Source organism: Apus apus, chromosome 1, assembly GCF_020740795.1.
Source record: "Apus apus isolate bApuApu2 chromosome 1, bApuApu2.pri.cur, whole genome shotgun sequence".
Classification (NCBI taxonomy): domain Eukaryota; kingdom Metazoa; phylum Chordata; class Aves; order Apodiformes; family Apodidae; genus Apus; species Apus apus.
Window position 1 is genome coordinate 115,881,324 of NC_067282.1, and position 20,688 is coordinate 115,902,011.

A 20,688-nucleotide genomic window follows, 5' to 3' on the forward strand; every position below is an offset into this window, starting at 1 on the left:
AGGGCTGCAAATTAATAAAAAGAGAAATACGATACAGACAGAAAACAGAACATGAGCAATGGAAAGAGGAACTTAAAAAAAAATCTTTTGAAAACGAGGTCTGAAAGAATCCCCTTTTTCACTCACTCTGTGTAAACTAGACTGACAATTGTGAATAAATGTCAACACAGATCTAGCACTTTAATGCAACTGCAGTCAAGGTTTGAAATAACTTAAAAGGCCATGGCAAGAATAAAAAAAACCAAAACATTTTCCTTCTAAATTAATGGGATGCTGTTATCTTTTAGCCCTGTCCATGCAACCAAACATCCAAAAAGACATGCATGCTTCTGCGGATGGACAAGATGGGGAGGGATTTTTCATATGGGCATGTAGTAATTAGACAAGGGGAAATGGCTTTAAACTGGGAGACAGTAGATTTAGACTAGACATTAGGAAGAAATTCTTTAGTGCGAGGGTGGTGAGACACTGGAACAAATTGTCCAGGGAAGCTGTGGGTGCTCCCTCTGTGGAAGTGTTCAAGGCCAGCCTGGATGGGGCTTGGAGCAATCTGGTGTAGTGGGAGGTGTCCCTGCCCATGCAGGGGGTTGGACCTAGATGATCTTTAAGGTCCCTTCCAACCCAAACCATTCTGTGATTCTATCATATGATTCTCTGATTCTTTTAGGGATTACGTTTACAGAGGGACTTTCACAGTCATACATACTTCACAATGTATTTCCACAAGCTGTTCTATCAGTTCTGATATACACCTGTAAGTGGAGACAAGAAGGACAGCACAACTGACACTCGGTGGGCTTCATTCAGGGCATTCATCCTGGGCATTCAGGAACTTCAACACCAGGATGATTTCTGCTGATGGTGACTACAGAGAGAGTCCTAATGCAGCTGTGCTGGGTAGGTGTAAGGAGGGATGATTTGCCAGAGCTGCACAGGCAGAAAATACCCAGCATGCAGGTTATTGGCAAAACTGGCAAAGCTGCAAGACACAGCTTCTTACACTGGGCCTGGAGAATCAGAAGGAAAAGCAGTACATTGACAAATGTGTAGCACTTCATGGGTTTTACTAGCAAAGCCATCTTGACCTATAAATATCTACCTTCCACCCAATGTCCTATTTTCTTAAAACTCCTATAATCCTGCATTTATGCAAGCTTTAAAAAACAAGACATGAAGTGATTAGAACCCAAATCTATGCTATGGAATAAATTTGAAAAAGTGTAATTGTTTATGGTTTCGTAGCTTTAAAATCACCACGTTTACTCAGTGTCTGAGATCCAACACTGAATGGCAATTTTCATGCCAAAGAAAAACTAAAGTAGCCAAGTTTGAAAAACTGTCTAGAGACCTAGGAGAAAATACCAAGTAAGTAGGGTTTTCAACTGGCAAAAGAACGTGTATTTTTTTCCTTCAAAGGAACTTAGAAAATTCTGCACCAAGTACTGCTTTTCTTACATGGCATTTATATTGCAACAGGAGTTTGTCATGCAACAGGAGTAAACGACACAGGAAGACATTTTCAAAAGGATCTCTTGAACTGCACCACAAAACATCTGAAACTATTTTCTATGTGTACATATATAAATTAAGATATCTGGTCACAAAACCCCAAGTCTGTGCACATAAATATGGCATTCATACATTCCATTGAAAATATAACAAGAAAAAAGTATGAAAAAAACCAATAGTTTCTATAGCTGTAAAAATACTCTTTCCTCTCCATTGAGGCATTTGTATTTTGGGAAGCCAACCATCAAGCACCGCTGGTACATATTCACTGTTCTACAAAAAAAAGTGCACAATGTAGTTTTGACTCACATGATTTCACACTGCTTAGAGGTGCTGTAGTCTTAGAAACTAATCTGCTTGTCTTTAAAGGAAGCTAGGAAAAGTATTTACCTTTAACCTATCTGCTTCGTCCTTCCCAAGATTTATAGCTTTGGTAAGTTTTTTTAAAAAATGGGTTTGGTGCTGCAGCCCAATAAAGCTTGTTGTCTTCTAATGCTGACCCTGATTTTCTTAAAATGTACTTAGTATTCACAAGGAGAATAAACAATTACTAGCAGAGAGAGAAACTGTGCATAATAATACAGTTCTTATTTGAAAAATGGATTTGTCTTTTCAGCAGTCACTCATCCTACAACTGTGAAGCCTAATTTCAAATTCAGAGGCAATCTCACTCTGGATTCACAACCACTTCCTCCTTAATTTAAAAGAAATACAGAAAGCAGGGGAGAGATTTAAAAAAAAAAATGAAAAAGGAGCAGCATAAAACCTCTTATATACTCATTTGATAGTAAACTATTTCTACTACATACATGTTATGCTGAGAGGGGTTATATATATTATGTTACATTATATGCAATACATACAGTTAGAGATTGTTTCTTGTTAGACAGGAATTTTCTTTCTGGGGTGACTTTTAGGAAACACTTTTATTTAAAGCAAAACATTTTTGGGTCAAATTTCTCAAGTGTTTTTATCCATGAGTCAGTTTAACACATATTCCACTCCTAAAACAACGCCTTGGATTTATTTATCTTAAATATATTCAGGAAAGGTTCATATATACCCAACTTCCAGTATAACAGAGATTTGGATGATAAGCTTAAGGAATTTTACTCTAATTGAGTAGTAAAGAGGATAACACATCATATAAATAGGGCTGCATGCCCACAAATCAGATCTGTGCTAAAACATGAGAATTAGAAATGGATTTTCTATTGCTCCAAAGCCTAGCCATTCTACAGCTGAAAAGGTGAAAAAACCCTGCCTTCAGTCTTAACATCAGTTCCTGAATAATACAGTTAGCATCTTGTTCATATTGCAATTAGATATATATATTCATCTATATATATTTACTTATAAATTCACCAGTAGACTGTAGAAAGATAATAAAATAATGAAAGATAATGTTCAGTAGTGTCCCAGCACACCTGTAACAGTCTGTCCTCAGAGGATTTAAATACATTTTAAGACTTAAACCTTTTACCATCAGCTGTAAGGTACTGTACGTAGTATTAACCCCACATTCAAACAGGAATATTAAGGCACAACAATTTTAAAGCCAGGTTTAAACACCCAGTTTTTACATATTTCCCTAAAAGTGTATTGTTTAATTTACTCCATAATACCTGTTCAGCACCCAGTTCCACTAGCACAAAAGTAAATGTGCAAGTAGAGGCTAAGCAAAAAAACCAAGCATCTTTGTATCAGTGCAGCCGAGTTTGATCTATGAACGACAGTTCCTCTACACTGCAGGCAGAAGAGATACAGCCCAAGAGCCAGAGATAACCTGTATGTATCCACAAATAATGCAGTCATAAGCTGTTATTGAAACAACACTAAAATGAGTGTTTTAACTTTGGCTGGCAGGATGTCATTTCAAGGATGTATATTTCCCTCAGTAAACAAAAGGTCTCCATCCCTACTATTAGAGCATAGCTACATACATAGCTAAGCTTCAAGAGCATTCCAGTGACTATTGTGTTAACTGCACCTTTATGCATAGGTTCTTTAGAAGATCTTGTGGCCCCCCAGCATTGAGCAGGAGGCTGGACTAGTTCAACGTGACCCAGCAATGTGCCCTTGCAGCAGGGAAGGCCAAAGGGATCCTGAGCTGTGCTAGGAAAAGTGTTGCCAGCAGGTCAATGGAGGGATTCCTTGCCCTTTATTTGGCTGTGGTGAGACACATCTGAAGTAGAGTGCAACCAGTTACGGGCTCCCCAGTACAGGAGATTCAGGGTCATACTGAAGAGAGTGCAGTGGAAACACCATGAAGATGATCAGTGGACTGAAACAGCTGGCACACAATGAGAGGCTGGAAGAGTTCACTGTTCACTGTGGTGCAAAGAGGATGGAGCCAGGCTCTTCCCAGTGGTACCCAGTGACAGGACCAGAAGCAATGGGCACAGACTGAAATACACATGCAATTCCAATGAAACAAAACAAAATACTTTTTGACCGTGAGGGTAACTGAGTATTGGAACAGGCTGTCCAAGGAGGTTGTGGACTCTCCATACTTGGCAGCTACTAAAAACCCGACTGGACACAGCTGTAAGCAAGGGGAGTTAGACTAGATGATGTCCAAAGGTCCCTGCCAACCTAAACTTCTCTGGTTCCATCCTCTCCTGAGATCTAGCCTGAACTCTCCTATGATCCTAATAAACCAAACTTTAAGAAAACAAAAAGAGCAAATGAAAAATCACTATCTGCTCACTCTACGATCAGTGCACACTGTTGGTTTTACTGTCACACTGGACTAGTGTCTTTAGTGACCAAGTGATTCATTCTTCTGTGAATTATTCTTCATGGTGTAGATTTTATTAATTTAAGCAAAACCCACACACTGTACATTTCCCTAGCAGCAGCCTTCCCACGCCAAGGAAGCAGTTACCTTTGAAGCAAATTTAGCTGACTGATATATGCCAATATTTTATGCCATGCTTCATCTGTATTATTTTCAACATGTCTCCTTTCATCTGTGACTCAGGAACTCTGTGCCATACACAGTTGTTCAAAATACTCTAAAATATATTTCACGCACAAAAAAAGCATGGACTTCAGAGGAAAAGTACATAGGCTTATGTAAATCCAGACCATTGCATAAGGCACAAATTGAAAAAACAGAATATTGATCTTCAGTCATTCCCTCTTGTCTCAGAACTTAGCCCAGCAAATGGTGACATTCACATTTTGTACAAAATTTCTTTAATAAAAAAGAGAATGAGTCATAAAGAAGGCATTTTCCTTCAAATTTTGTTATTCCTTTAAAAAAATTCTGTATGACATCACAATTATGTAATCCCAGAAGCTTCAGAATATTTGTACTTTGGATTCCCTCATAATTTCTGAAGGCAGAATTAGAATAAGATGCCCTCGATGTGATTATCAGGAAAGGCCCAAGTTTGCATAAACATAACTTCACAAATTATTTTCTGCTGTGATCCATAGGAATGCTTCATGCTCTTCTGTGCCCTTGAGCCTATGCTTAAAACCTAAGAAAATCTTGTATTTTAGGAAACCAAGGAAAATTTGTCAACCGTGAACCAAACAGACAAACATGCTGCTGTGATCCTGAATCTACAGATGGAAAAACACTATGTCATTAGCTGCCTTAATTTGTATGGTTGGGAAGACAACAAATAACAATTCCAAAGTATAATGGTAAATTGTCCAAGTTTTATTGACATATTTTTAGCAAGAATATCCAGCTAGTTTTTATTTTCTTGGAGATGGTACTGATTGTACACTGAGAAACAGTTTATCAAGTCTATGTCATAAAACATGGAAAAATTCAAACTGAACAAAAAATGTAGGAGTGAAAATGGAAACTTTTACACAACCTCAACTCTTAACAAGTCATTGCCAGACATTCATTACAATAAACACACTACTAGAGAGAAGTATATGCTGCAGACAGCTGGGAAGCTGATTTTCAGATAAGGATTCTATACTGCAACATGCATGTGGGTGCTAGAAGAGGAAGACAATTAAATCGATTAATGCATCAAAAATACCAAATCTGAAAAAGTTTTAATAACTGAATGTAAGTGTTGAGCTGATTAGGTAATTTACTGTAGCATTGGGACCTGTGATAGGATTTGTCACTCACGGCAGATGGCAGCACATTTTAGATTAAAAGGTATGTGAGAGATTTTAATTCCTTTGGTTTTGCCATCCCCACACCACTCCTTTTCAGTTTTCCTTGGAATCCTTATTACTCCCATTGCACAGTACTTCTCTGACCTTCCTTCCAGAAGACATATAATTTTGGGTAGACAAGTCAAAACCAGAAAACTCTATATCCTGAATTCTATACAGCGTTGCAGAAACACAGTTTTTCACTGAAGAAAATCAACTAAAGGACTATGTCAGCAGTGAAGGTGACTGCTAGCAAAAGTATGCTTCTCAGGAGTTCGAAGACGAGCAAAGGTGAATCAATGTAATTTAGATGCCAAAACTGTGGCTTCCTTCATAAAGCTTGTTTCACTTAGTCAATGCACCTGCTTTGTTGCTGTAACTAGTTGGAGTTGTTCAGCCTGGAGAAAAGAAGGCCCCAGGGAGATCTTATAGTGGCCTTCCAATACCTGAAGGAGCTACAGGAAAGCTGGAGAGGGACCTTTTACAGAGACATTTAGCAATATGACAAAGGGTAATGGCTTTAAATTGAAAGAGGGGAGATTTAGGTTAGATATTAGAAAGAAACTCTTCACAATGAGGGTGATGAGACACTCAAACAGGTTGCCCAGGGAAGCTGTGGACACCCTGTCCTTGCAATGTTCAAGGCCAAGGGTATCAGGGACTTTAAGCAACCTGGTCTAGTGGGTGATGTCTCTACCCATGGCAGCAGAGTTGGAACTAGATGATCTTCAATTTTATTTCCAACCCAAACCACTGTATAATTCTATGCTTCTATGTCCATCACAGGAGTATTTCGTGTGCTCCTATCTCCACACCGGAAGATTCTCCACACTCATAATGTAGACATAACCTAAGCCTGGTTTTAGTAACTGAGGCCAACATTTTCATTTAAAAGTAGTCTTTGAATCAAGACACCTACAAATATTTATAACTTGACTTAAAAGTTTGACTCCTGAATAATAAACAATGTTTGGGTGTACTCAGCACTTTTAAGAACTGGGCCACTTTAAATTGGGCTCCAAAAATCTCATATTTGAAAAGGTGCGAACTGCACACTGCAGGACTTGGCCTTTGGTTAGGAAGCAAAAATCGTGAACTGAAATTCAAGACTTAATTTCTTTATACGCCACGAATGGGGGCATTCATGGTTCTACAGTGGAAGTGGCAACCTCAGTGGTGGAATTCCTATGCCATCAATCCATGGAAATTTTGCATGAATGCTTTGTTTTTCTGCGCACAAGAAACTCCTGAGACAGTCACCTGGCAGTTATTTCCTTATTTATTTTAATACAGCTAAGCAATTAGTGCCTTAACTTGTCCAAGCCCTATCTTGTCCTGGAGAGATTTGACTGCCCTGCCACTGGACCACACATCCTACCAGCAGGCAACTCAAAGCAGTCCTCATTGCTGTATTTTCTTCTGTTAAACCACATGATCAGTCAGTATAACTCACCAAGGGACACCACTTACCATTTCATTCCATCTGCAAATGTTCTCGAGAATCATTTCATATTTCCTTCCAGGTAACTGATAAAGCCATTGAGCAGCACTACGCCAAGAACAGATTCCTGTGATTTCCCACTAGAAGCAACCTTTGAGATGGATATTCCCCAACTCTGATCACTTTTCAAGATGTTTCTGTTACTTGTTCTTAATCCATCTGGTAACCCTGGATTACACTGATTTTACACACTGTTATTTAATTTTGGTTTTAACCACCATGTCAACAAGACTAAATAAATGTCATAAAGTAATCTAAGTTTGCCAGCCATTTCCGTCAACTTCACTTGTAATCTTGGAAAAAGCAGTATCAAGTTTGTTTGAGAAGACCTATTATCTTTAAGAACTTGCTGGCTGGCATTAGAAATTATGTCATCTTTTCATTTTTGTTTGAGGGCATATTGTTTCAACCTTCCAATGATATTGCTTGACCTATAGTTACCTGGATCATCTTGTTTTAACCTTTAAAAATTCTGGCACAACATTTGCGTTTTCCAGTTCACTGGAACTTCCATTGGCATGCCAAGATTTGTTAAAAAGCAACGATAATGGTTCAGACAGTTCAACTCTATTGATAAACTCCCATGCAAGTTTTCTAGTCTGACAGAGAATTAAGGAGGAAATATAATAATTGAATTTCACTTCCAATTTCAGTTTTAGAAGAGCTGAACTTCGATTAGAATGAAGTAGATGCCAACACCAGTATCTTTGATATAATGTTTCAAATAATCTCAAGTGCTTTTGTGCCTTGCAGTTGCAAAATATGTGAAATATCATAGGGACAGTCTGCTTTTTATGTAGCTGTTCGCTCTTTCTCCCACCATTTGTCTACATTTTATGGGAGATCCTGGAAGTTTTACAGGACAAGATTAAACAACAGGTATCTGTGAAAAAAAATACTGAATTTTTGTACAATCTTATAACCAACCTTTATGGCTGTGATTGATACAATTTTTAGAAGCTTTGGGTTCAGCTAATGTTAATAAATAATCAATGCAATAACCTTGTTTTTGGCAAACTAATCCTTAAACAGTAGAGATGTGCACTTGAACTGTAGTTAAACATTAGCCCTCTAAATTTTGCATGCATTGTTTCTGAAACTATTAATTAATCATGGTTCATCTGCTGTCACATCTTATGACATTTACACTAGCAGGTGGAGAGGCAAAATGCTGTATAACAATTTTTGTCTTATTACCCTGCTTCATTTGAAAATACAGATATAAAAATGTATTAGGAAAAAAACAATGACAGTATGAAAGAAAATTCAAACTAAATCTAAGAAGCTTTTCAAATAGATTGGTGGATTCATCATTGGATACAGGTCTTCTGTGCATAATGGAACTCCTAGCAAACTAAGGTATCTCTACTAAATCAATACTTTACAACTAGATTTCAATATGCTCAGTTTGAAGGATATTTGAATATTTCTTCAAATATTTAGCCTCAACTTCTGCTCTCTTATATGGGTAAAATAGAACAGTGGAAATAAAATGTTTCTGTGAATGCTTCTAATACGTGTGGATTAAACAAGAAAAACATTTGGCCTTTTACATAAGAAGATTAAAGCAGTACAACTTGCAATTAATATGAAAATTTGTATGTGAAGTTCTCCCTAAAATGGCAAAAGTGATTGCTTGCTTGTGGGAGACAGGTTAACTAGAAGAACTTTTTCCTGACATTTGGCTGATACCACTGTTCTTGATTGACTTTATAAAGCCTCCCTCTCAATCACTACTTAGCACCAATCCACCTACTGATCTATCAAGAGGAAGAAAAAAAGGCTTTTTTTCTTTTTTCACATCAAGAAAAGTTAATGTATTGCTATATTTTTATGTAGAATCTCCTATGATATGAATATGACAATGTAAAACAATTTCAGGAACATTTAGGCTTCGATTATGTCCATCTGTGCATAGCTCTAATGCTCAAAAGCCTTTTCTGGTGTGGTACCCAACAGCTTACTTTTAATTTTAGTTTTGTTGTTACAAAATGTTAGTTTTGTTATTTTTCTGTCTTTTTTAAATCTGATTTCATGACAGAGCTAGACTATTTTTATAATCTCCGTTGTTAAGAGTGAGAAAATAGCTACTAACAAACACCACAATGGTACTCTTAAAGAATAAATTTAAAAGATCTAATCCTGAAAAAGTATTATTCATCTTCTTTCCAACTTCAGTGGAGATTTCTTCCATAGGGATTTGGGTTCCTGTGATTTAAATAGTCTTGGAAGTGAAAGCAACAAATCAAAATAGAGCATCTTCTACCTGATGGGATTTGGTGTCCTATACAAGACATCTCTCAAGTCTGGAGGGCTTATTCTAAAATTGGCTACAAGTCTTCTGACAGAAATACATGTATTTTTCACAAATTTGTTTTATTTGTTATCTTCAGCATGTGAAACACCAAATATTTCTAGTCGATTCTACTTCTATCAACCCAGAACACGGGGCCACTACCAGGTAAACTGTGATCCTGGCTATAAACCCTTTGCCAATGTTTCTCACGTCCTCTAACAGCACATTCTCCATGTGTGAAGAGAAGTCCTATTTTTTGCCGTTAAAGAGTGGAATCAAGGCTAGAAAAACAAAACAAACCCTAAATTTAAGTTTCAGTGTATTTTTTTTTTAAGGAAAGATGAAACTTTCCTTCTAAAAGGAAAAATCCTGTAAAGACATTATTTTCTTATATGAAAACAGATAGAGATGGAAGTGATTCTAAGAACAACACTGACAGTTATGCAGCTCATGTTACATACATAATTACCCCAAAGAAATTCTAAACCATCAGATGATTGCACACAAATTTCCATTTACAGCCAATATAACACCAATTTAGACAATCCCTCTTTACTTAAAAAGTATTTGACAGAACTATTTCAAGTAGCTATGAGAAAAGATACACAATCCATGTGCTTTGCGCCTGTGCTGCCAAAAATGACTAGTTGAGACAATACAACTCATTGGTTAACATAACCTTACTGATTACCTTGTTTTGCCTAACTGCAATGTTTACTTTGTACCTGCGCATGTTTGCACTTGTATTATGTTCAAGACCATGATTTCAAAGAAACATGCATTTGTGCAAGAAATATTTAGGCTGAGTTTATCAGTCTGAAACACTCAATTCAACATTCCTAAAGCAACACTATGCAAAAAAACAATTTTCCTATTTCCTCTATGACCTGAAGTTGTGAGGAAAGACAGGAAATGTACCTGATTCCTGGAGATAACGATACACCAAGAAATTCACTTCGTCACTGGTTATGCTCATCTTAGCCCAACCCCAATATGATGAGGTTTACGAGAAGTGTGATCCACGCTCTGTTCAAAAGGAAAGAAAATAACAGGTTTTGTTTTATCTTGATTATGAAATTTGTTATCAAAATAGAGGTGGGAACTGTTAAGGTATTTAATGATCTCATGCAGTTAGCAGAGCTGTTACATCCCAATGTGAGGCATTCATTAAATATTGTGAATCAAGTACTCAAGCTGTACTGTACCTATTACTATAATTAAAGAGCAGTATTTAATGTATGTGAGAAAGTCAGAGAGAACATTTTAAATCTTAGAAGCCTTTGCAAATGTCAACTTTTTTATTTCTGTGGCTTTACTATAGGTTCTTTGGACACAATGCTCTGTGTGAGCATTTTCTTTTCAGAACTGCTGGTAATGACAGTCACGTATAACACACAAAATAGTACGCTTTTTGCAGCCCCAAGTTTGTAATGTAGTTTTCTGTCCAGTAGTTCATCCACTGAAAATACAGATTCTTTCCTTACAGAAAAAATTCCTGTTAAATAGAAATAAATCTAAATTTAAGATGAGATTACAAATTTTATTACTGGGAGGGGAGGGGGATGGAAGGAGGAAGAAAGAGAAAGAAAAAAAAGAGAGAGAGAAAGCCATATAGCTTGTGCCAACAAGGAATACACATATTCTGGCATTATATAAAGTTATAATGTCATAATGTCTCTGCTGATTAATGGTGAGCAAGAATTAAACTTCAATTATTCACTTAAGTAATCGTAACCTTTAGGATGACAGTTTTACATTACTATTTTGGGCATACACTCTGATAATAAAAACACTGGTTTTAGATGATAAATTTGTTTTGAACATTTTCCATTAAATCTTGATGATTCATCTCTGTTTGGGAATCTGACTTAAGTAGTTTGGTTTGAAAAGCCCTAAGTACTTCTCAGACATAAACTTTGCAGCTTTGTCAGCCACACCATACCTATAACTGATGGTGCAAAGACTTGGACACAGAAGCACACGCTACACTCTGGTTGCGCACTACAGATGAAAGACCATAGGTGTTGCCGTTTGCTTCGATTTCCCTTATGTCTCTTCTTGGCAAACGGAAAGGTCTTTGTTCATCGAAAACCTCTTCAGTAATTCCTGTTGCCTAAAGTAGCACCTGCTATTGCAGGCGATGCTGATCAACTACAAGTTTCCCCAGCTGATGATTTAAACCAGCAGGTCACTCATGACTGTAACAGATGTCTCTGCATATGTATGTAAATGGAGGTCTTCCAAACCCTGGTAAGCCTTTTATTCTCCTGGGCTGCTATTTTTCATCAATGGCTCGGATGCTGCTTTTCCCTAAGAAACCATAGCTTGCTAATTTGGGTGACATCTTCCTCAAGTATTCTAGTCTTTCACATTACAGTTTGTATTTCACAGAGAACAAGAAACAAAGTATTGAAAATCGTGCAGTCTCAGTGAGAATAACTTCATTTACTTCGAAAGGATGACCTCTTTCTGCTAAGATTCTGCTGAGGACATCAGCTGTATCCACCATCCAGTCCTGTCACACACGCCACGTATCGCCCTGGGAAGCCCGTTTGGTTTCTTTCCTCCTCAATCCCTCATCTATAAAATGGGCCCAAACTTCTCTGCCACAGAGATCAGGAGACTGGAAGCACTGGTAGCTTTAAAGGCTTTAGTTACCATGGTTGGTGGCTGCAGGCAGTAATAGGACCACTTCCAGTACAATTTCATCCATACTTCTTCAAGATTAAACAGACTTGGTTCTGCATAATCAATACAGCCCTGTACCTCTTTCTGCATAATCATCAGCATGCAACAAAGAATGAGACAGACATTCACGGCAACAGGTACAGCCATTTCCATCCCTGTCTGAGTACTTCAAATACATCTGTATAGCTACTATGGCCATGATAACAATAAATCAAGAAATTTATAGCTATGGGTTTAAAGAAACACCCGACTTAACACTTCTAAAAGCATTTCTAAAATAGCAGTTTCACAATTTGGTGGTAGGAAAGTTGGTCAAGATGAAACTTCTTACAAAAATTCAGTTTCAGCAATGACGTACTTTGTGGTAAAATGAACTTTATTTTAAAAAAAAATCAGGAAACTACGAATGCTGTTTCTTGATGCATCCTGCTAATTTAAGACATTAACATGGTATTTCCCACATACAGAGGGGTGCTTTGGGAAAGGGAAGGGAAAGGAGGAGTGTTATTCTTTCTTTGTTTTTCTAAAGACAAATTTCTTAAATAAATTAAAACCAGAGAAAATCAGCCTGACTGCAAAATAAGTAGTTTGAGAGGCCCAGAAAAACCTCCACACCATCTACCTTTGTATCTGAATCCGAAGCACACTGAGTAGCTGGATTTACAATGCATTTTCCCTGAAGTCAGTCAACAGGAATTACTTTGACATATGTGCCGGATCATATCTTTATACACATTGTTACCATGCCATAAATAACCAGATAATCCCCACTCATATATTTAAGGTTTCTTCCCTCCCACAGATGCTAAAGCAGCAATCAGATACACAGCTGTAAAGCTTTTACCCATCCAAAGCGATATACAGATCTTGGCTTTGACCCAGGGAAATCTATTAATTAGAAATTCGGCTGAGCTACGAAAGACCATACTCGATTTCATTAATGCTCTGTTTTATTTCCTTCTTCTCCAAAGATAAACACCCCAAATAAAAGAGGCTACAGAAGACATGGTGGGGAGGAGAGGGTCATACTTTTGTGTATCTCCAAGTCCAATTCATAAGAAACAAACAACTAGCCTTCTCCTCCATACAATTTCTTTTTAATGTAGAAATGTAAATTTCTGTAGAAACCTTTAGTTAACATTGTGGTAGATTTATTTCTGCTAATTGATGGTCTCCTTTTTTTTCTGGAGACCAGTATTACTTAGATTAATCATTTTATAAAAGCAAAAAAATATAGCTTATAAACAATAACAATGAGCCTTTGGAAACTTGTCACATTTAAGCCAGGAATAACATCTTAATTCTTCACAATGTCAAGATTTACAAAAAGCATTCAAACACGTGTTTGAATTTTCTTTACTTGAAACACTTTTTTCTGCACCCAACAACACATAACGGAAAGTCCTATTTACTTCAGCCTTGCCTTAAAACTTTGGGTTGTGATCCTTCAGATATTTGAGAATGTCCAAATATGTGAGCTAAGCCCGCTACGGCTTCCCAAATTATAATGGAACCCAAACATTCAAACCCCATCGATGGATGGGTTGTCAAGATTATGCAAAATTAAAATATTTAACATTTATTTAAATAAACACTCAGCTCTCAGTTCTGCCAGGATAGGTTTGCAGAAATGCTTCCCATACAGAGGTAAAAAACTGGGTTATTATCTCAGATGTGCTATTGCTGTGCTTCTAGGGCTGCTTGGCTTTCGCTGAACTAAGTCGTTCAGCTGGAGTTGAGCTGGCTCCAGCGACACTAATGCTGCAGCACGCTCTCCTGTCCTCTGGGCAACCAGGGCAGCCTATTTCCTGCAGTACACCACCAGACCCGATTTGGCCTTGTGCACCAACACACCACTGTTTTCAAATTAAACCTTCCTGGAGCACTGGGAATCTTGCTAATGGACCACGCAAGTAGCTCTGGAAACAGCAGCCTCATTTATAGCTATGGTACAGCACAGCGCTCAACAGGTCTACCAAGAATAGTTTATTTACATCCCATCCCCTTACTCAAGGGTTGCTCTTCCTTAGTCCAGCGTATTTTAGCACTGCTGCCATAAGTAAGGGAGATTTGGCTGAAGAATCAAGGGAAAATAAGTTCTTCAACTTTGAAACAGCATCTAAAGACACAACTCCTCTGCCTCTCTTCTAAATCAAGCTCACAGGGTCCTCAAGGGCTGTGTCCTGCCCTACAGCCTAACCCCAGGGCAGGGAACAGCTGAGGCTATTTCCAGAAAGAAGTTTACATTTGCTTCTTGAAGTAGCATTGTCATCCACAGGGACTGGGAGTTACCAGTCAGTCTTCCCGTCAGGAAGGCAGAAACATGCCAGACGTTTAGGGAAAACACCTAAACTGAAACCTAAACATGAAACCTAAACAGGAAGCTGGGTACTTCCCATTTCTTCATACAGCCCTGATAGATGAGAAATTAATCAGATGGCTAGTCTGGCCCTTGTCTTACCTCCTGAAGAAATCTGCAAGCTCTGGTCTGCTTTAAATGAGTGCTGAGAAGTCATCAGCTTCTTGGGAAGACTTTTTTTTTGGTCACTACTGTTAAGTAAACAACCTCTCCTCAAAAATGCAACAACCCCAAACATGCAAATTTTCATTTATCTCCTGGATGGGTTGCACTATTTACCTATATATTTGACAAGACTAGTCCAAAATGTCTTTTCCCAGTGGAAGTTTTAATGACAATAACATTATCATTAAAATGATAGAGGGTATTGAGAAATTGTGCATTTGCTTTGGGGGCAAAACAGCAAAAATGAGAGGTTCCATAACAACGAAAACATTCAAGAAAGTTCAAATATTTAATGTTGTCAATTTGATGCCCTGCCCTATGGGAACCAGAGTTCTCCCATTTTCTTGTCCAAGGCACCAAGTCATGTCTCTCAGGAACCACTGAAGTCTCCCCATCTCAGAGAATGTGAACACAAAACCTAAAATATCTATGAAGGCACCATGACAGCATAGCCAAATCAATGTGTTACTGTTTTGCATATCCACTTCAGTTTAATGAAAAAAAAACATTTCCCAAAGCTAGAAGCTGCTTTTCACAAAACGAGTCACTTAGTCCATCTCAGTATTTTCTGTTGAAAAATACTTTCATCAGAAACTTTCAGTGAGCCCTCTGCTTCTGTATTTCTAGGCTGTGTCTTACCATAGAGCCAGAACAGTCAGCAGCCAGCAGCTCTTCCCCAAAGGCTAATGAGCTCTGCTTGGCCCACACCACTGCATTCCTCGGTCTTGGCTTTTATTGCAGCTGTCTCTTCTTGAGGAGAAATGCCAGTATGCTTCTTTCCCAAAACGCAAAAAAAAGAACTCCTGGAGAGGGAAAGAGCATATTCACCCCCCTCCCTCTCCCCTCGCAGCCTCTCCTGCCATTTAATGAAGCTGAAGAGTAAAACATCTCATCTTTACAAGCATCTTGCCAAAGGAATGAGACCATTGCATTCCTGCAGATTACAAGGTATGGAGCACGCAGGATGGTTCTTTCCAAACTCCACCTATGCCAGTCACCAAAATAACAGCTAACACAATTCAAAACGCGACTTGTGCATGCATGACTTGCAGACTCCACCTTTGCAAGGCTTGAAGTTGGCACCTTGCTTTAAAAAAAACAAAACGTAAAATATAAACAGTTGCCCCTTCTGGAGATCATGTACTTAAAAAGCCAAATCAAGATGTGCTTACAGTAAGACCCCCACTGTATCTCTCCGGCCTTTCTTAATGAGAAGGCAAATTTTTAACTATCCTAGTTCTGTAAGTGATCACCACAGGCCATCCAAACTATTTAACAACACAAATGAGGCAATTCAAACCTCTCAGAGCTATTGTCTTAGGCTCTTTACAAAGGGTCACAGATGTCTTTGCACCGCTTATACTGTAAATATTTTGAGGTTTTCTTCACAAGCCCAGTAAAAAACTTCTAGGTTTTGGAGAATGAAAGCTGAGATTCTACTGAGCATCGAGAATGGTACTGTCTTACTTAGAGGTCTGTCACTGACATTTATAGCAGCTCAATAAGGACAGGGACCTCAAAGAGAAAAGGCAACAGGCTTGTCAGAAAACCTGCATTACCAAAAGTTAAGGCTGCCTCTTCTTTAGGTTTTGGTTTTGTTTTTAAGTCTACTTATTAACACTGACCTTTTGCTGATTTTAAAAAGGCCACACTAAACCAAAACAAATTCAAGGAACTCCAGCTCATCCCTATTCTCACTGCTGTCTGTAAGACCACACTGGTGAAAAAAAGTAAAAACTTCATCTTTATCTGAGAGCTTCAGGAAAAATGGCACAAACCTAACTTGAATCCTGACATGTTAGATATCTGATACAATTATTCACTGAACTCAACCATACCAGCACTTAAAATCTGGTGCCAACTGAAGAAAGAGGAGGTAGAAGGAATGACAACTATAGACATGTGGCAGTGATCAACGAACCTGCAATTCTGTAGTGAAGCAGTCACTCTTGATGAATCAAATGTGGGCAAGTCTAACAAAATGGAGTTTTCATTTAATAAAATAAAAACTTTGTTCAGAAAGAATATCAGTAAAATATAAACACAATAATAATTAAAAAATCAAACCTAATAAAAAATACTAATTAACCTATCAAATTAAACATTTTGGTGAACATAATTGCGGAAGGTTTTGTGTCTGGTATGAATACTGCTTTTGTTTAAATTATGTCACATTTTAAACTGAAAAGCCATTTAGAACCAAACCCCCATTTAGTTCTTTTTTTCCTAAACAAAAAGGGCAACAAGAGATATTCCAGCAATTTCTAAGAGCTAGCCAAACCTTTTTCAATTAAACAACTATTTCCAGAACAAAATTACTTATCGTCAACAAAAGACAAGCTTTTTATCACCAAATTCCCAGTAAACTCTACTTCCTCTACCAAAAGATGCAGGACTGTGCATCAGCTCTTTCATACTTATAATCTCTTAGTTTGATCAGGTATATTTTTTCAGTTCTCATCTGGTTTACTTAATTACATCAGCCTCCAGCATTTCAGTTCTAAGAGTTGAAGTGGATCTTTTCCAGCTCTCTTTGCTGTGGAGTGGAATGGGTCTTCTTCCTGTAATGATTTTTTGGTTTTTTTGGCACTTAGCTGAGGGGAAAAAAGCAAAGAAAACCAACCGTTCTTCTTAATTAGTGCAACTGTGTTAAACCTCTTTTATAGCTTAGTTCTAAGAAGAGGCTACTTCAATTATTTTTTGTTTTATTACTTTTTAAAAATAAACAAAAATAATGTTTACATTGTTAGTATATCATATAAAAAGCTCAGGGAAACAAAAAATAAGATGCATGTGAGAGTAAAGGCTGATGAAAGGGTAGTTCTAGAGATTGTAAATTAATTGTTTTAAAATGAAAAAAAAAAAGAAGGAATTACAGAGGCCTGAGAAATCAAAACACGTGATTTGATTTAGTTTGAGAATCAAGATACCTCATCACTTGGAACAACTGAAGTCAATTGGGAATGCTGCCACTAAACAGAATCAGGATTTTCTTCCTTACATGAGCACAAAATGGCAATTAGGACAAACTGGGGGACAATAGCATGTGTCCACCCGTTTCAAACTAATTAGGCCAAAATACATGATGATCTGATTGTGCAGTTACTTGTCTGTGTGTGCATGCATTTCCATGTATGTAATGCAACAAGAAATACATTTTAAATCTTACAAGCAGTGCTAGATGCTCAAAAACGTAAGGAAGATTGCAACTTTAAAAAGATGGCACAATTGCTCTATTGACATTCACTTTTCTTGAATTTTGTCAAGTGGAACAGTTTATTAATAATACTACCTCAAATTTTACTTTCCACTTAAATGACCTTGATTTTTACTAAAATGTCAACAAAACCAAAAGGAGCAAATATTAGCATTTTCATTTTTCACCTGTGCTTCACATTCACAGAGAACTGAGGTGAAAGGAATACGATGAGACGAGTTCCTACCAGAACTGGTTGTACCTGTTCCATATTCTTTCTATGACCGCAGATATCAGTAAAACAACACAGCTGAACTCTAAACACTTAGAACAAGGCAGGTTATTTTTCAGCTGTTGACAGTTTCTCTGACACCTAACAATAAAGATCCACTAAAACTTCAATGGGAAGTGTCTGAGCCCTAGGCTGCCCTGTAAGAATGTATGTAGACAACCAAGTGTGATGGGATAGGACAAGGTCCAGTACATAAACGGACCTTCCATAAATCTGCAATAAGACCCGGAGCCACCTGTTGTGAGGGAAGCAGCGGTTAGCAGGAATTATGCCCATTCTAAATGAGACAACACCATAGCAAGGAACAAGAGCAATGGGCCTGGAAGGACAAGTGGGAGACAGCCCAATGGCCTTGCCTAAAAGAAGGCATATCAGAATAAGGCTTTCTCAATTATTTCTGATTTTTATCCTGCAACTTTGCTTTTTAAAATGGTGCGTATCTGGTAGCAGGGGCCAAAATCTTGATTTTTCCCAACACATATGAGCACGGTAACTAGGCTGCATAATTGGGTTGTGTCTTGCCTGAGCATCTTACTTTGAAGACTGAGATAAGGACAGAAGATCCATGTGTGGCTTTTACTCTCTTCCATACATAAACTACTTCCTATACCACCGTAAGGTGAACCCTCATTTTAAAAAACACAACTTACTATCACCTTATTGGTTGCAATGATATTGGTGCCAGTGGCAGTGGAAGGTATCCCCACTACACAACAGGGTAAGGACAGTCACAGCAGGTGTGTCACACACATAAGCACCGTGAGACCAGGGAGGTGATGCGCAGGAAGTGTAAAGGGGGTTGAGATCTTTTCATACCCATAATCTCATGTTTCATTCCCTTGCCCCTGAGCTGTGGGATGCAGGAAACACTCTCCAAGCAAGGGGCAGCAACAGACACAGCAGCCACGCCATGCAGAAGGGCCTGTTTGTCCACATACCTGTGGATTTGTGTGTTGCTCCTTCTATCCCACAAGACCCAGATATTCAGTAAAACCTGTGTTTCAATCCCATGTAATTAGACTATCATGCTATTTCAGTGTCTTTTAGGACAGTCTGAATGAGGTGCAGTTAGAGAAAGACTAAATGTGGAAGCCATTCTAGTACTACTTTTCTCATGACATCTATAACTTGGGTGACAAAACCAACCCTTGGTCTTAGCAAAGCTCTACATACAGAGCTGGGGCTGTTTGGTCTTGAGAAGACTGAGAGGGGATCTTATTAATGTCTACAAATATCTGAAGGGTGGATGTCAAGAATGGGCCAATCTCTCTTCAGTGGTGCTCTATGACAGGACAAGGGGAAACGGCACCAAGTTACATCACAGGAAGTTCCACCTCAACATGAGGAAGAACTTCCTTGCTGTGAGGGTGACAGAGCACTGGAACAGGCTGTGGAGCACAGAGAGGCTGTGGAGTCTCCTTCTCTGGAGACTCTTCAAGACCTATCTGGATGCCTTCCTGTGTGACCTGCCCTAGGTGTTCCTGCTGCAGCAAGAGGGTTACACTTGATGATCTTCAGAAGTCTTCCAACCCCTATAATTCTGTAAGCCAACATGGAACAACAGAAGTCTGTTCTGGACTAAAAAAATCTACATTCTTATAGCCATGCAGACTGGCCCCCTGTGGGCCCTAGAAGCAGCAGACAGGAGAAGCACCAGTGTTGGTCACCACATGTGGGCAGAGGAGGGGAACATCCCTGACCCCTCAGAAGTTGGGGCTGTATGGCTGTCCAGTGAGTGAGAACAATTTTAGGGATCTGCAAAGGTCTAGAGACCAGACAGGAGCTGCAGCAGCTTGGCTAGTTCTTGTCTGGATGGCCTCAGGCAAAGGGAATGTGCAGCAAAAGGAATGTGCAGACGTCATTAAGGGGGTGGGTTTTTATTAGTTTCTGCTAATAAGCTTAGCAGATGTTACTGGGAACAGTTTGATGTTATTTTTTCCATCATTTATAACTTTATTTTTAATTTTTCCCTCAGAGAAAGCAAAGGCAGTAGATCTTACCACATACTTCAACCTTAACTTGTTTTCCCCATAGTATTGTTAAAAGTGTAGCGAAGGATTTTCTCTATTATTATCATCATTATTATTATTACCATTATTATTATTAGACAAAGGGAAGAAGTATTTTTCCCATTTGCCTAGAATTCCAAAGTAGCTGAAAGGATGACATTCTTAGAAAAAAGTCCTTTTCAGACTCAGAAGTTGGAAAATTTCACTCCTCAATACAAGTATTTTGTAAATTTTAATAGATGTCAAAACAAAGAAGAATAATATTTCAAAATTTTATATGGCAGATCCTACTATAAACTATTTACAAATATATCCACTGTGGCTATAATACTTAATGTGGCTATAAATACTTAATATTTTCTGCTGAACAATCGTAAGAGAATGTCAATGTTCAATTCTGTCAGGACAAAGACTATACAGGATAGCACAATGGAAGAACAGAAAGATAAATACAGACATTCAGGATATTTCACTGCTGTGTCTTTCTGCCTCCACGGTTTAGATCTCAGTAGAAATCTGCTGGCATTCTTTGTGGTTTT

At 38.2% G+C, this 20,688-nt stretch overlaps 1 protein-coding gene across 6 annotated transcripts in view; it reads right to left on the reverse strand.

Annotated features, from left to right (window-relative positions):
- Positions 1 to 20,688, reverse strand: part of TBL1X (transducin beta like 1 X-linked) — a 197,275-nt gene that overhangs the window by 45,402 nt on the left and 131,185 nt on the right. For all 6 annotated transcript variants that reach the window (XM_051621972.1, XM_051621953.1, XM_051621923.1 and 3 more), the window contains one exon: positions 10,359 to 10,466. In XM_051621972.1, the coding sequence (XP_051477932.1) occupies positions 10,359 to 10,416 (58 nt within the window). In that variant the 5' untranslated portion in view covers positions 10,417 to 10,466. The remainder of the gene's footprint in view (positions 1 to 10,358; positions 10,467 to 20,688) is intronic.